The 15,365-nt window shown below is 43.4% G+C and overlaps 1 protein-coding gene and 1 long non-coding RNA gene across 36 annotated transcripts in view; one reads left to right on the forward strand and one right to left on the reverse strand.

Annotated features, from left to right (window-relative positions):
- The window catches only part of MSI2 (musashi RNA binding protein 2), a 416,302-nt gene that overhangs the window by 394,986 nt on the left and 5,951 nt on the right, over window positions 1-15,365 (forward strand). For 22 of the 35 annotated variants that reach the window (XM_081843548.1, XM_081843549.1, XM_081843579.1 and 19 more), the window contains 2 exons: window positions 7,435-7,643; window positions 10,225-10,302. The exons of 3 other annotated variants lie outside the window; for them this stretch is intronic. In XM_081843548.1, coding sequence (XP_081699674.1) covers window positions 7,435-7,643; window positions 10,225-10,266 — 251 coding nt within the window. In that variant the 3' untranslated portion in view covers window positions 10,267-10,302. Of the gene's footprint in view, window positions 1-7,434; window positions 7,644-10,224; window positions 10,303-11,945; window positions 15,357-15,365 lie in introns of those variants that run through there. 10 more of the 35 variants (XM_081843578.1, XM_081843552.1, XM_081843558.1 and 7 more) reach the window with 3 other exon arrangements.
- The window catches only part of LOC309331462, a 199,477-nt gene that overhangs the window by 54,929 nt on the left and 129,183 nt on the right, over window positions 1-15,365 (reverse strand). The gene's annotated exons all lie outside the window — the stretch shown is intronic.

Here is a 15,365-nt window from a genome sequence, read left to right on the forward strand (position 1 = left end):
GATTACAGCTGCTTTTACCACTATATTCCCCCTCCCATTGCAGTCATCAACCTGCATGACCCCAATTTAAAAAGAGCCCAAAATAGTAATCCATCACTTTTTGTTTGTGCATTTTTGTTTTTACTTGTTTCAAAAATATTGCTTTGCCCTGTACTTCATAAAACTTCATGACCGCGAAATGGAATTGACTTATTCCATAGCTTTTCAGTGCGGAGATCATGTTTTCATCTCAAGTTGAATGGCAAGGATGTTACCGCTCAAATTGCTCATTTGCACAAGATACTGGGCAACCTGAAAATTAAGAGGATGAAGAGAAAGCATTGTGCAATGGCCATCCATCCGTAGAAGAGTATTCCTTTTTATTCTTTCCTGCCTCCCACCCCAGACTGCTCACTACAGCATCTTTTGCCCAGCATTGAAAATAGAACCCATAAACTAAACTCTAAAACTCTAAACTAAATAGAACCCTAAACTTTAGGGATGGGATTTTCTAAAAATCACAGTGTTGATTATCGACACACTTTTTTTTCTCATTCCAGCCTCAGTCCTGAAGCGAAGCAAGTTATTTTTTACTGGTTCTGCTTAAACTACATATAATTGCCACATATTATATGCATAATTATATGTATAATATTAAACACATATTACATATGAATACATTCCAGGTTTCCCAAGATAACAGATGCATACAACAAGGCATGAATAAAAAAAAATGTATCTAGTTTTATATGTTTCATATTTATAAAATAACACTAGCATAGCATCAGGGAACACAACAACTTGCTTTTCCATCCTCCCTCCTGTTCCTTTTCCCTCATGTGATGCCTTTTTTCAGATTGCGAGATGCTTTTTGTAAGCCGCTCAGAGCCTTTTTGGTTAAAGGGCTGAATATAAATACAAAATATATAAATGCTGTGTAAAGGAATAATGTAGTGGCAAGAGGAAACCAATCCTTGGCTCCAGACCTGGGGAACCAACACCAGATCTAGGCCAGTCTGGCAAGGGTGTCCTCCTCAGGCAGGGAGTTGTTTGGAGATCCCCCAGACAGTGTTAGTGAAGACAAAGGACAAAAAGAAGTCTTTGCTCACCACTCAGGGAAAAAAGAGATGAGATGTCTGTTTAAAGAAACATGGTCTTCTCACTCCAAGAACAGCTCTCCCTTCAAGTTGCACACCTAGAGACCCCAAGCCCAGATAGCCACAGCCCTCAAAACATCAACCCAAGCCTGGACCCTGACATCTGGCAAGAATCTTCCAGTGGTAGAAGCAGTGTGAGAAGACTGCATACTGGAATTCCAAGCAATCCCAAGGGACAAGCTTGTGCAGACCCAGTCCTCAAAGAACCCCACCAGACACCTGAAGACTCCAGGCAGTCAGTCTTAATCTTCAGATCAAGGCCATTGCACCCGTTTCTCACAGGGATTCTCTTTAGCATCTCTCTTTGTGCCACTGCCCCCCCCCCCAGCCTGGTTTCAAAACTCCTTAATTTTATTTTCAGTGTTCTTCTGAACAAAACAGCAGCAGGTTCCCACTTTTTGTTGTCCAGTCTAAATAAGAAAGTTTGAGCTAAAAAATTACACCCTGCAAGTTATACATTCTCTCTGGCACTTCAAATAGGTTTTTAAGCTTTTAGATTTGGCGTGTTCTCTGATTTTCCCATCACTTCCCATGCTTATTTAAGATTTGTTTCTGAAATACATTATCAGATGACTACTCCCTTCCTTTTTTATACTTCACGTCTAACTTGCAGTATTTTTTAAGTCTTACAAGGATGCTTGTATTGGAGAAGTATATTACAGCAATATATTCTGATTAAAAGCCAGTCTCTGCAAGGTGCTTTTTCTCTGTGGCAGTTCCAAGACCTGTCTTCTCTAATGTGTTGGGTCTACTGCAGACTGCCAGCTCTGTAACAGCTTTTCCAAACGCTCCACTGAAGTTTTTGCAACTCGCTGTTTTGTAGGTCATGAACAAAAAAGGAGCCGAGACATCTTCTACTTCTCTAGTGTATTTGCAAGATAATGTCCCAGTGGGCGTGCTTTTTATGCTTTGCATTTCTCCTGTAGTCAATTCTGCGATCACAGCGAACTATCAAAATGATGTTCAAACAATGGGAAATTACCCTTGACTTTGTATAGTCAACAGTCTTTGTTCAGACTTCACAAGCAAATCCTGAATGTACAAACAGTATCATTCATATGTGTGTGTGTTTAACAACTGTGAAAAGATACATTTCAATATGTTCTGGTGAATTCAGTTGGTTGGTTGCAAGGCTGCTTGGAGGGGGCAAGTGTCCCTGAAGGTGTGGGGGCACTGTGGGGGCTTGCTCCTGTTCCCTAAGCTCCTGCAGTCTAAAACAATTAGGCCCCAAATTGTTGGGCAGAACACTGAGAAAAAGTCCCCAACCTCTGGAATCTGATAAGTTTGCTCACACTTTCTTGAAGATTGTCTGTTTTGCAGTTGTTGTTCCCATTAAGAAGGACATTTCCCCCTATCGATATCTTCCAGAATTCCCCTGGCAGAGTGAGCTTATTTGGCTCTTTCCACTAGCACAGCAGAGACCAGTTAAATGCTCTCCCTAGGTATGAGTGCAGAGAGTGGATGTCATTTTGGAAAAGGAAAAAATACTGCTCCAAGCAACTTGGCCTTGTGTGTAGTTGTACATCCTCTACTGGTGTGCAATCAGTTGAGGCTAAACTGTTGACATGGCCCTGTGGGCTTGGTGCACTGTATTCAGGCCCACCTGGGGATGGGTAGATGACGCAACACCCCCTTTCCCCTGAGTAGCGTTGAACGTTTGACTGATCAGAGAAGATTTGGTTAACTGTCACATAACAATCAAGAATTTTTAAAGCATTAACTTTTATGATGACAACAAACGCTATAATCATTAGATCACTGTTATAGGGAAACAATGCTGCTGCTATTATTATTATTATTATTATTATTAAAATCTAATTTTGTTAGGATACCTGGCATGGCATCTATAAATGCAAACAATTCACAGGTCCTAAAATATTTTGGTCCCAGGCAGGGTTCCTATGAACTTTAGGAAGCGTCTGAGAGTGGAAACAAAGATCTCATTTTTTTATTCCCCCTTCCTGCCGTGGAAACTCTGGCGGCCTTTGCAGTACCAGTATTGATGCTCAGACATCAATGGGGCTAAGAAGGTGTAGACCTGGGGAAGGCTTGGATCTAAAGCCTTCCCAGTCCTCTGACACACCCCAAACTGAAGATTAAACCCCAACAATAGAACCAATGCTAGGGGAATAATTTAAATCAGAGGTTTTCAACCTTTTTGAGTCCGTGGCTCCCTTAACCAACTACATTCCTTCTGTGGCACAACATTGGGCTGAGGAACCCAGTTATATCACCCCCGTCTGCAGAGTTGGCAGTCTCTCACGAATCTTCAAACACCCTTGTGGAGTGTTCCCTTGGGAGTCCTCTGAGCAGTTGCTGCTGCCCCCTGGTCTCTGAGCTGCCCCCCACCCCAAAGAGAGGGGCCTCCAAGAGGCAGCATTCGCCTGCAGAGTTTATAGCCAGGGCTGCTGCAATAAACAGCTGTGCAAGCCTTTGGGAAGCAGAGATGTGAGAGGGCATCAGAGGAGGGAGGGAAGGAAAGAGGGGCAGAGGCCAGTGATGCCCAAAGCACCCCTGACCATCATTCAGGGCACCCCAGGGAGCCACAGCACCCTGGTTGAAAATCACTGATTTAAGCAAATGTTTAAAACCCTAGCCAAGGACATAGGCAAGCAAGAGTGAACCTGCACCCTCATTCCTTCCCTGCTGGCAAAAGCCCAACAGGTTGTTGGATGAGGTATATAAGCTGCCTTTGGCCCCCCCCACCCTCCCCTCCCCAGTTTTAGGATTTCAGCCTTGGTATTCTATTTAGATTGTATCCCAGAACTGGAGGGTGGGCCTGCAGTTGCAAAACTGCATGAAAAGGAAAACAGAAAGAAAGCAAAGTACAGTACAGTACAGTTAAAAAGCCAAAGCTCCCTTTTTAAATGCAATAGTGCTAGGTAAGCAGTGTTCCCTCCAACAGCAGCTGTTTTCTTCTTTTCCTCCACCATCATCATTATGGAATCTTAACCACTATAGGGAAAGGCAGCAAGAAGCCCTTGTTCCTATAGTTGCTAAGAAAGGAAGCATCATAAAATAAAACAGGCATTCCTGGAATATTTATTCAAGCAGTTGAGACAAAAACAGTCCTTGAAACTCCCTACTTCGCAGTACTTTTACAGTATTGGACCACCATTAAAGAATAGGTGGTCAGGCTGTCAAATCTGACAGATCAGTTGACTGGTGTGTCAATCCTCCCTCAGCGCTTTGGGCCCCCACAGACAGGTTTACTTATACCTGAGTAGAGATGGAGGGGCTTGTCTTTTATCTACTGAGAATGTTTTGTGTGTTTAGCTTTGCATCCGTTTTTCAGAAATGCACTCATTTTGGTATCTAGCCATGAATCCTGAGCCAGCAGGAAACACACACAAAAAGGAGCAATGGATATAACCGTGGGCAACCAGGAACACAGTTAGAAGAGGTCAGGGAGCCATCTTGCACAAGGCAGGACCATCTCTTCCATCAGTTGCCTCTTCCCAAACACACGGCAGCTCCTTTGGTGCACAATCCTGAGACAACTAAAAATTATTATATCCCTTCAAGTTCCCTGTGCTTCTTTGTAAGCACATTGAAATAAGGAGATCCCTTTGCTATCTGGGCAGCTCCCCAGCAAGGGCCTCTACATCAGAGGCGGATTTAGTTCAGTGTGAGCATTGCAGCTGCACAAGGCATGCAAGCCAAGGAGGGCGCCTTTTCAAAGCCAGGCAAGTGCTTGGCCGGCTTCAGGAAGGAGGGAGGAGGGCTCTGGCAGGGTCCTAGTGTCCTCCTTCCCAAAGCCAGGCAAGCGCTTACTGGGCTTTGGGAAGGTAGGAGCACTCTGGGACCTTGCCAGAGCCCTCCTACCTCCTTCCCCAAGCCCAGCATAAGTCGGCACCGCGAAGGCTGTAAGGAAGGCGTCCACTGGCCTCGCACAGGGCATCCTATTACCAAGGCCTGCCCATGTCTGCATGGTGGCCATTTTGAGCTTCCCTTGGATGCACCCATCCTGCCAGGACTCCTCACCTTACCAGGACAGCCACCTCTGGCTCACACTAAGGCAGCCTCCATCTGGCGCGATTTAAAGCCCCTTCCATGTGGAGGCTCTGCCTCACTCACTTCAGAAGCCTAAGCATTTATTTGCCTGGGTAACGGAGGCTTTCTGGTGAGCTGTCAGCAAGGCCTGTATCCACTTTACTGAACTGGAAAAGAAAAGTCTGCTCTAGCAAGTTAATAAAGGGCCTCTGAATATCTCAGCTGGATGTTTTTCTCCATGAGTGAGAACGCCAAATGTTAGCTTGACATTTAATCTTTAATATTTTTTTAAGTACGTTGTTTTGCCATTTCAGTCCAGCACAATGCAGTTACTTTCCTAGATCTTTCTCCCCAGCCTCAGTGCTGATTGTGCTCACCTGTCCCCCTGCCAAACACTAGGGATACTGCTTCATGCATTCTCTCCATGCACACAGACCCCATTTTATCTCTGCCAGGTTAATACTTATAATATTTTGCTATGGGAGGGGCTGCACATTTACAGCTGGCCTTTATTTTAGGACTTTGCAGATCTGTGTTGCTCAAGATGTACCAGATTTGTTTTTCAATTTATCTATTTTTTAAGTATGGGTGTTCGTTAGAGGTGGAAAGATTCCCTTTTGGTGTGTGAGGCTTTGGGGAAAGCCCCTCTTTTCCAGGAAATGTTGTGGAGTTTTCTGTAAATAGACAAACAGCTGTTTTCCTCAAAAGTGTGGAATCTAGCAAGATGCAGAAAGAAAACTAATGTGAAATGCCCAGGGACATATTACTCCCAGATAGTTTTTTTCTCCCAGCTTGGGAAAGGGGAGGCAGGATTCCCAACTATACCTCCAGGCAACATGGCATTTTGACCTCTGGGGAAACTTACAAGCTTGCATCTTTGGTGGGCTGAAAGATTCAAAGCTATGGTAAAGGCTTTGCAACCTCCCATTTCACTCTGCCTAGATGTATAGAGGGAACGGTGCTCTGTAGTTTGTTGTCAGAGAGGGCAGGCCCTGTGTCTTTTTGCTATTTAATCCTGTTTCTTTCTCTTTTTTTCTTTAAAAGCATTTTTCAGATACTTCCACCAATTATTTTACATATCAAACATCTCTAGACAATGCAAATAGACCAATAACAGCAAAGGTTTATTTAATAACAGCGTTCCTGTTATTACATCATTTTCTAGGTTTGCATTATAGTCAGAGCTATTTGAGAGCATCTTGTTCAGTATAATTAAGCAATAGATTTTAAAAGGTCAAGAATGATCAGCTCAAGAAATAGCACTACTTGCCTTGATATAGTCATGAAGGCAGGTGGATGGTCTCAAAGCATAAAGCTGGCAGTTCTCTCTCTTTGTAGCATACTACTTATGGTTGGGTCTTCCTCCTCCTCCTCCACTAAATCTGCTAATTTCACTTTTTCTACCAAATAGTTGACAAAAAGAGATGCATCGTGCTTTCAGCTAAAGGAGCTGACTTCCCTATTACTATTTACATTTTTTCCCTCCCTCCTTCCCTCTCTGGAAATAATTAAGATTATAGGATTGTTTCTGCTTCTAGCTACTCATTTCTTTGTGCATTCCGGTAGTGCCCAAATAATAGTTTTGGAGATGGAGACAGACACTCATTATTAGGGGAGGAGGAAAGGGAAACCAACCCTCCTCTGGTACCTAAAACACCCCAAATGTTCCATTGCATATCATTTGTTTGTTTGTTTGTTTGTTTGTTTGTTTGTTTGTTTGTTTGTTTTAAAGAAAAGCATTTCAAACCTCCCAGTCTTCATGTACCTTGAGAGCTAAAAAGTGGGTGGGTGGACAGGACATATATTTCATCTGAAAGTTTTCAGTGGATCCAAAAAACGGTTTTCTTTCTTTGCTTATCAACATTTAATATCAATATTAACACAATGTGTAGTCTAAAACTAGTTCCTTTGTAGTTTGCATGGGATGTGAATGCTGTCTCGACGTGCCCAGATCTAGAAAACTCGTTTTACTACTGCATGAGCATCAAATCAGATGTTGAAAAATATATATTTTTGTGGTAATTTGGTGAAACTGAGCACCTACCGTCTCTGGTTGCAGTAGTGTGTTGAATGGTTTTTTTTTTCCTTCTCTCTTTATACATATTTCTATATATTTGGAGCTCCAAGCTTCTTAGTAGTATGGGCTGACTATTATTGAGTACTTGCTCTCCTATCGCATGGCCTTGGTTAAGTGTTAGAAGTTGGACCTAGGCTGTTTTCTTTTCTTTTTTTAGTGTTTGGCTTTGTAATAACTGTGCATGCTCGGCTTCTGGCCTCATACCCAGCTTTATTCTCTGCACACCAGTCTTGAATAGCTACAGTGCTCAACCGAATTTTGGCGCACCCGCTTCCCCGGCAGGCTCCAACCCAGCCCGGCCCGGAGGATTCCCAGGGGCGAACAGCCCGGGTCCCGTTGCAGACCTCTACGGTACAGCCAGTCAAGACTCCGGTGTTGGTAACTACATAAGTGCTGCCAGCCCCCAGCCTGGCTCCGGCTTTGGGCATGGAATTGCTGTAAGTAGTCCTCTTTGTTTCCCCGTTTCTCCTCCTAGCGTGTCCTGGGCTCTGAAATGAGCAGAGTTAGCTGCCAACGAGTGCAATCCCTCCCACCGCTGTCAGGGTAGGCTCCTGTTATAGAAGCTACTACACTTTCTAAATAGGCCTTCAAAGCCACACAAAGCCAGGACTCCTGCCTGTCACGTGTATTAGAAGCTAAATTGAATCTATTTGTGTGGCTCTGCCTTTGCCCCGGCATCCTCTATGGATTCCACATATCTGAAGCTTCACTTTCTTTTGATTGTAACAGCAAACCGTTACACTTTCCTTGCAAGGTACAATAAGACTTCATTCAGCCAGACCACATATTCAGATCTTTTGCCAGATACTGGACTTGCATTGTGCTCCGTTATTCCAGATAAACGTCAGCTGCTGAGAGGTGTCCATTTGACAGAAGTTGCACTGCGTATTTATTTCTGTAAAGGGGGGGGGGCAGAGATTTCCTCTGATCCATCAACCTGCACAGCACACCAAGTGTCTTTTTTTTAATTTTAGCAATGTGTGCGCGCTTCTGTTTAAGGAAACCTGTTAAGTTTTTTTCATAGCAATCTTACCCAGGTGAGAGATCTCACTTTAGTGCTCCCACTCGAGCAGCTGAAAGATAACAAATGCCACAATCCTACAAAAACAGGAGTGCTTAATTTCCAAAGGTGTGCTTAAGTTTTTTTCTGGCTATAAGCCACCCCACCCACACCCCCACAAAAATGCTTACATGAGCTAATTTTGAGATCCTAAAGTATAGGTAGATCTCCACTTACATGTTACATTCCGGCTATTGTGCATATAAGGGAAATTGCACAAAGGCAGAACGATCCCCGGAACAGCTCTTCACAACCATCCCTCCCTGTCTAAAGTCATCACTGAGTGGACCTTGCCCCCCCCCCAATCCACTTTGCTTATTGGGCTCTGGAAGGCCCTGGAGGGCTCCCATGAGATCTCACAGGAGCCATTGCATAACCTTAGACGGCCTTCCTGGGGGTTTTCCCTGATCTCCCACCCCTCCTTATTTTAATTTTTTTTTCTGTGATCTGTGTAATGCTGGAATCACGTATGTAAAATCAGTGTAAGATGAGATCTATCTGTACTCCTCCAAGCAACTTCCATATCCCAAAAGTTATAAAGGTTGATAACTCTGCTCATGCTCCCAAGAATCTGGGAGCAGCTCCTTGCACCCTAACCCTTTGTCAAAAGTAGATGTATGAATATGCATAGGAGGAATTTGCAGGAACACTCCTATAACCTTAAAACAGGAAGCAAGGAATGGCCTGTATCACGTTTTTAAATTTTAGCTGGGCTAGAAATGAACTACTGATATAATAACACTTAGCATGGAAAGTTGCCTTGCTCTGCACCTTACCAGCTTCCCATGAGTGAATGGATTCACATCACCAGAACAGGGGCTTCTTGCTGTGCCATTGTTTTGTATTCAGTTTTAAGATCTAATCCGTTTTTGGAAGGTGGAAAAAGGTTGCATAGTGTGTGGGTGGAGGAATGGTTATGTGAATCCAATTTATAAAGAACTGAAGTTGTTGCTTTAAATCTGTTCATCTGCAAAAATGTTAGCAAGTTTTTAACGTATTTTTTTTCTCAAGCGAATACAAGATGTTTTAGTATTAATGTGGTGTGATTATTAATTTGGAAGCAGAAAATTACTAATTTTCGAGTGGAAATTTTGCTCAACAAATTTGCATGCAAGTCCCCCCTCCCCCCATCTCAATTCTACTGTGTTCAATTGTGTATGTTAGCATGAATGTCTGACGCTGTTTAGTGGCCAGTTAACCAAATTATTTTAAGCCAAACGGATTATTCCTGTCCATTTTCTTGTATCTGGAGCTATATCCTAATTAACCCAAAGTGCAGACAAAGTTCCAAAAGTGTTTTACTGCGTTAAAAAAGTTAACACCCGGACATGTATGGTTTTTGTTTTAATTCCATTCCCCTTGTAATGTCAGCTGGGTAACTTGCAAAATCCCATTGGATCAGCTGTACAGTGAAAGACAGATTATTATTCTGTTAAGACCTACATCAATCTAAACTGCCATCTATCACCACTTTGCAACACCCCTCATTTCCATTTTTCGCCTAAAGAAAGAAAAGATCGGGTTGTTCTTGAAAACGTGTGCGCTGTTGACCTTTTGCAGCAGCCTGGCTTCCAAAGAATAATACAGCACTCAGCATTGTGCTTTGTCTGCACTAATGTGGCCTTTAAAATTATTTTGTGTGTGCCTGCACACAGCTGGCTCTTTAATTTTACGTTCAATAACATTCTACAGAAAGTAGCTGCCTTTTTAATACCTTTCACGCCATCCATTTACTAACAGCAGCTTAAGAAATTTACTTTTCAGATGTGATCTTGGAAAAATATCCCTAGAATTGAATCCACAGAGATGTTAGCAGGACTAGATTGCAGCTTTCCTAAATATTCATGCTGGCACCACACACACTTGAGACTTTTGATAAATCCATGCAAAAAATAAATAAAAATCACAATCTCTTCCCATGTATCACACTGATGACATTAACAATTGTACAATTTTAGGGGCCTTTGATTGCAACGGCTTTTACAAATGGATACCATTGAAACGTTACACAGGGTTGGTTGCCATCTCACTTGGAGGTATTCCAGTATATAGCATTTATATTTTCAACTATGTCCCTTATATTTTGTCATTTTTTTTACATTCTTACACTTTTCTTTCTTCCTGTCTTTAAATCCTTTTTTCCTTGTAAGATTATTACTATTATTATTATTATTATTATTATTATTATTCAGTTTTCTGGGATGGAAAGTGGAAAGGGATCCTGAGCAAATTTTGCTAAGTGTCTTTACATTAATTTCATTGTTATGCAATCTATTTGATTATTCAGATACAAAGAGCTGTTGAGGAATCCTCAACCTTCTCTGAGCATTTTTTTTAATAAGTACCATTAATGTGGACTAGAGACTTGTGGAAAAAGCAGCATTCAAAAGTGCAATGCTTTACTGCTTCAAATTCACCTCTAAGTGCTATCTCAAATCCCGTAGCACAATAAGGACTGTTAGTACTTTCAGAACAGCTACCTCAAATTAAAACTATCCACTTACTAATGTCCTATCTGGATCCCTGCCTGTTTCCTACCCTTCAACTGACCACCCCAATGTGGGGTCTTTGCATATCAAATTATAAATATTCAGTCTAAAGAGTAAAAACAACTCCTAGAAAACAGTCCATGACCAGCTTATATACATATATATCTAAATGTGGTAAATGCTTTATTTTGCTGCTAATTGCATGCCTTCTAAATTCCAAATCAATGCATGGAATTAAAATAATGATTGCTGAAATTAGGAGAATTTGGCATGATGCTTGGGAAAGGCTTTATGAATGTCAGAGGGGTAAATAAGTATATGGTGGTGTGGTTTTAAGTGACCCAAGGTTTTTCGACCATGAACAAATGAATTTTTAAAAAGGTTCTCAAGGATGCTAAGGCATTTGAGTTGCATCTGTTCCACACACACACACCCAAACAAAACATAACAATGCTCCATGATTTTCATCAGGCAGCATGCTCTGCATCATACCCAGAGTGTGACTTGAGGGCACGCGATAAAGATACCTTGCTGAAACTAAGCAGGTCTGAGTCTGGTTAGTGCCTGAGAATCCCATATATGCCAGCTTGAGCTCTATGGTGGAAGAAAGACAGGTTCTGTACTCGTCACTAACCTTTAGAACATGCAGTTGGGGAAGGGCCATAATTCAGTGGTCAGGCATCTGCCCTGCAAGCAAATGGTCCCTGGTTCAATCTCCAGCATCTCCAGGTAGGGCTGGGAAATATTTGCCCACCTAAAACTGCTGCCTGAGGTGGATGCACCAATGGCCTGACTCAGTATAAGGCAGTTACATGTGTTTCTATGGAGTATGATCTCAGTGACTGGCAGTGAGATACAACAAAAAGAAAACCAGGACACCATTCTAGGTGAATCAGGGTCTCAAACTGGTGCCATTAACGGTTGCTTGCTTATTATGTTAAAGTTACTAACAGCAACCAGGTTCAAATGCAGTCTTGCTACTCACAGAAAAAACACTACATGAGCAGTTTAAAATGGTGTTTTGGTGCTAACAAGTGTTAACCAGGTAACCATACGGCATTAATTCACCCAGTACCCACATGAGCGCTGTAACCGCCATTAACAAGGCAATAAGCAGTGGCTGAAATAAGCCCATTTCAAATGAAGAGCCTTTCTGTAATTTGTGCGCCATGTTTTCTTCACTCCACTAGGTATCTTCTGCTGTAGTTTCAGAGACATCTAGTCCTCTGTGAGCCTTGTTGAGAATACCTTTTGCGGCAATCCTTGTTTCTTCTTGACAACCACACAAACACACAGGGAAAAAAAAGGCCCTGGATTGCCTTTCCTAACCTGTTCCCAATTACAGAAAGGTTGTACCATTTGGTCCACGTACTTCTTCCAATCATTATTTTTATGCTTAGCATTGGAGTCCAGTGAAGTCCTTCGCACACAACATTTCAGTAATTCTCACAACAGCCCTGCATGGTAGGTAGGTAGGTAGAGCTGCAGGTCAGATCGCAGTTGAAGCATAGATACTAGCATAGCTCAGTTCATGGCTGAGCTAAGATCTGAACAAGGATTTACTGGTTCATAGCTTCCTCTCCAACCTGTATTTTTCACGTCTCCTCCTAAACACCAAGACCACCAAACAGGAAAGAAGCTTGGGGATCAGAAGCTCAGAGGTGTCAGCTGTGCTACCTCCATCCACTGCAGCTGCCTTGTCTGACAGCTTCCCATAAGCCTATTGGGAAAGCCAAGCTACTCAAGAGGTTTCCAGAGAGAGGCCTTGCTTGAAACAGACCCAGAGCCTGATAGCCGAGTAGGCACAAACTGGCAAAAAAAAAAAAAAAAACCTAGCCATGGCCAATTCCTACTGACACCAGCATGATTTGAGTTAGCTGTGACTCAAGTTTCGCTCTGTTCTTTTCAAGTAGGATTTTGCCACAAATGACTTTTGCTGCCTTAAACCCAGGGCCTTGCTTTGAGAACGTCTTCTAGGGAACTTTTTGATATGTGAGGCCTGATTTCAGGTGTGTTGGGAGAGGGTATCCCTTCTGGCACCAGGCCAAGTAGAATGAATAAAGAGCTTGGTGGATAGAAACATGAAGTTAATTTTTAGAGAGGCAGTGTGAACACGTGTTATTTAATTGTCTCATTCTCACTGATTATATTGGCTGAAGCCAGTAAGAAAAATTAAAAATTAGGTACCGGTGGGATTCAATAACAATCACTTCCATATCCAAGTCATTATTACAAATGCAGCATGCCTCTTTCTTAACTCCACCATGGCGCTTAGTTACACACCACTCTGTCTTCCCTTTTCATGCCACACTCTTTATTTTTGCCCTTCAATGCACCCACTACCACCTGCATCAAAGAGCACAGGTTCACCTTCATACTTGGTTTTGAAGTCCTGTGAAGAGGGCCTGTTTGTTTCAGAAAAAGGAAGACTTTACATCAACTATTGGCATGCTTTTTCATCCAAGTTGTTTGCCAACCACATCTCTTACTTTTCTAAAAAATGTGTAAATGAAGTTCCCCCACAGGTTCCTGGAGAGCAGCCATGTGTCTGGGATGGCTCCTCCCTCTGGCTGGATCCAATTATGGCCCCAATTAGATGAGACTACCCAGGGGGAGGGAACATCTTTCTCACCAGACCACCCTGCCTCATGAGCTGGATGGTTGGGATCAACTTGAGCTCCTAGCTTGTCTTCTGTATTTCCTTCTTCTGTGTGTTTCTCTCTCTCCCTGCCTCCCCTTTCATTCCCCATCTGCTGGGGCATTTGGGAGGCTGTTCCTGTAGCACAGGAGGTTTGTGGTTCACACTGGCACAATTGCACAGAAGAGGAGGAGGCAGAGAGAGAGAGGAGCCCCAAGTGGGACAGTGGAGAAGATTGTGCCCAGATGGCTGAGAGCAAGCAGGCACCATGAGATTCACTGAGGTGATGGAGAAGCCTGCAGAGCCCATTTGGATCTCTCCCCACCCGCATCTCAGCCTTGGCTGGCATCAACAGCCAAACACTATGCCCCACAGCAGGGCAAAGTCACCTTCAAAGGGAAACGTGTTGTAGGAACCAGAAGCCTCTGAAGCAGGTGAACAGGAGAGCCCTCCAAGCCACGTCCAATGAAGGCTAAAGCCCTGGGCTGCAAGTGAACTGTCAGTGGAGGGAGTTAAGTCCTCTCAATACTGCGCTTGTCTGGAGAAAAGGAATTCTCAAACGTTTTACAGGGGTACTGGTCAGAGAGATGCAGGGTGCCAGGTCCTCACCAGCAACAGGCCCTTCCCTACCATTGCAGTCCCCCTGTCCAGGACTGGAAAGGGGTAAATATGTACCTAAGTCCCATTGAAGGAAGAATGGTGCACTAAGTCAGCATTCCTTCTGCCCTCTTCTTCTTCTCCCTCCTCTTTCCTATTCTCCATCTTCTGGACACAAGTGGTCCATCTTAGTGGCGCATTCCATAAGGCATAGAACCAGCAAGGCCAGCCTGTTCAAGAAGACATACAGCAGGAAGTTAGAATGCCTAGGGCAGAGGCTGAGACTGAGTGCTCCCTCTCTCTCCTGAGAGGTCAAAGCAAGAAGGCTCCTTGAACTGCTGTAAGAAGCCAAAAGCTGCCTTTCCAGACCAGTGGCACTGCATGGCCATGCATCACTCTCCATGTTCAAGAGTTATGAAAAGCTGAATGGGGCATGCTAGGAAAACATAAACCATCACACAAACTAGTCAACAAGTGACACAACAAGTGACGCCTAAGGTGATGGGAAAGCTGAATGCACCAGCAGTAGATTCCCCAGGAATCCATGATAAACATGAGGGCAGGTTGTGGGTGGAGGAGCTGGCCAACAGGGATGATGTCTCCAAAGCCCATAAGGATGGTATGAAGAAAAACTCTTTGGGGGCAACGCACAGGAGGAGGAGCCATCTCAGACACATGACGTCCTTCCCAGAACCCCAAGGAAACAGAAGTTCTTCTCACTCACAAGTAACTCCAACCTATAAAATTTTTAAAGGGTTTGCCTTGAACTCTAATTTTGAGGACCTTGTGGCTCCACAGCACATGACCTTAAAAGGAAGACAACACTTGGAACATAGGAAGGTGCCTTATACTAAGTCAGACACATTGGACCATATGGCTCAGTGCTATCTACACGGGTTGGCAGCAGTTTTTCAGGGTTTCAGACGGGGTCTCTTCTAGCCTTACCTGGAGATGTCAGAACTTGAACCTGAGACCTTCTGCATACAAAGCATGTGTTCTGCCACTGAGCTATGGCCCTAGGACCAAGTTATTGTCAATATTAACATCCCTGGCACTTAACATAACCCTTATTTTCTTGCATGGACCCAGAAGCAGAGAGTCCCTGTTTGCAGCATTAGCTCCCTGCCTGTTTCTGTTTTAAGGGTAATTCATATTATGTGTAAGTTACCATCTTAGCTCTCCTTGTAGGTCATTTGCCTAAGAGTCTCAATCACCCCAGTTCCTCTTTCCCTATCACGTTTCTCGGCAGATAGGTGCAGTTACCACATGAATAATAGACTCTGTGTGTATGACTGCGGTGCCACTAGAGCGGCAGAAAGCTGGAGAATTTTATATTAGCCACCGAAATCAGATTCCCTAAGAATTTCAGCTTTCT

This window comes from Podarcis erhardii, assembly GCF_964252035.2.
Source record: "Podarcis erhardii genome assembly, chromosome: 16".
In the NCBI taxonomy this organism is placed as follows: domain Eukaryota; kingdom Metazoa; phylum Chordata; class Lepidosauria; order Squamata; family Lacertidae; genus Podarcis; species Podarcis erhardii.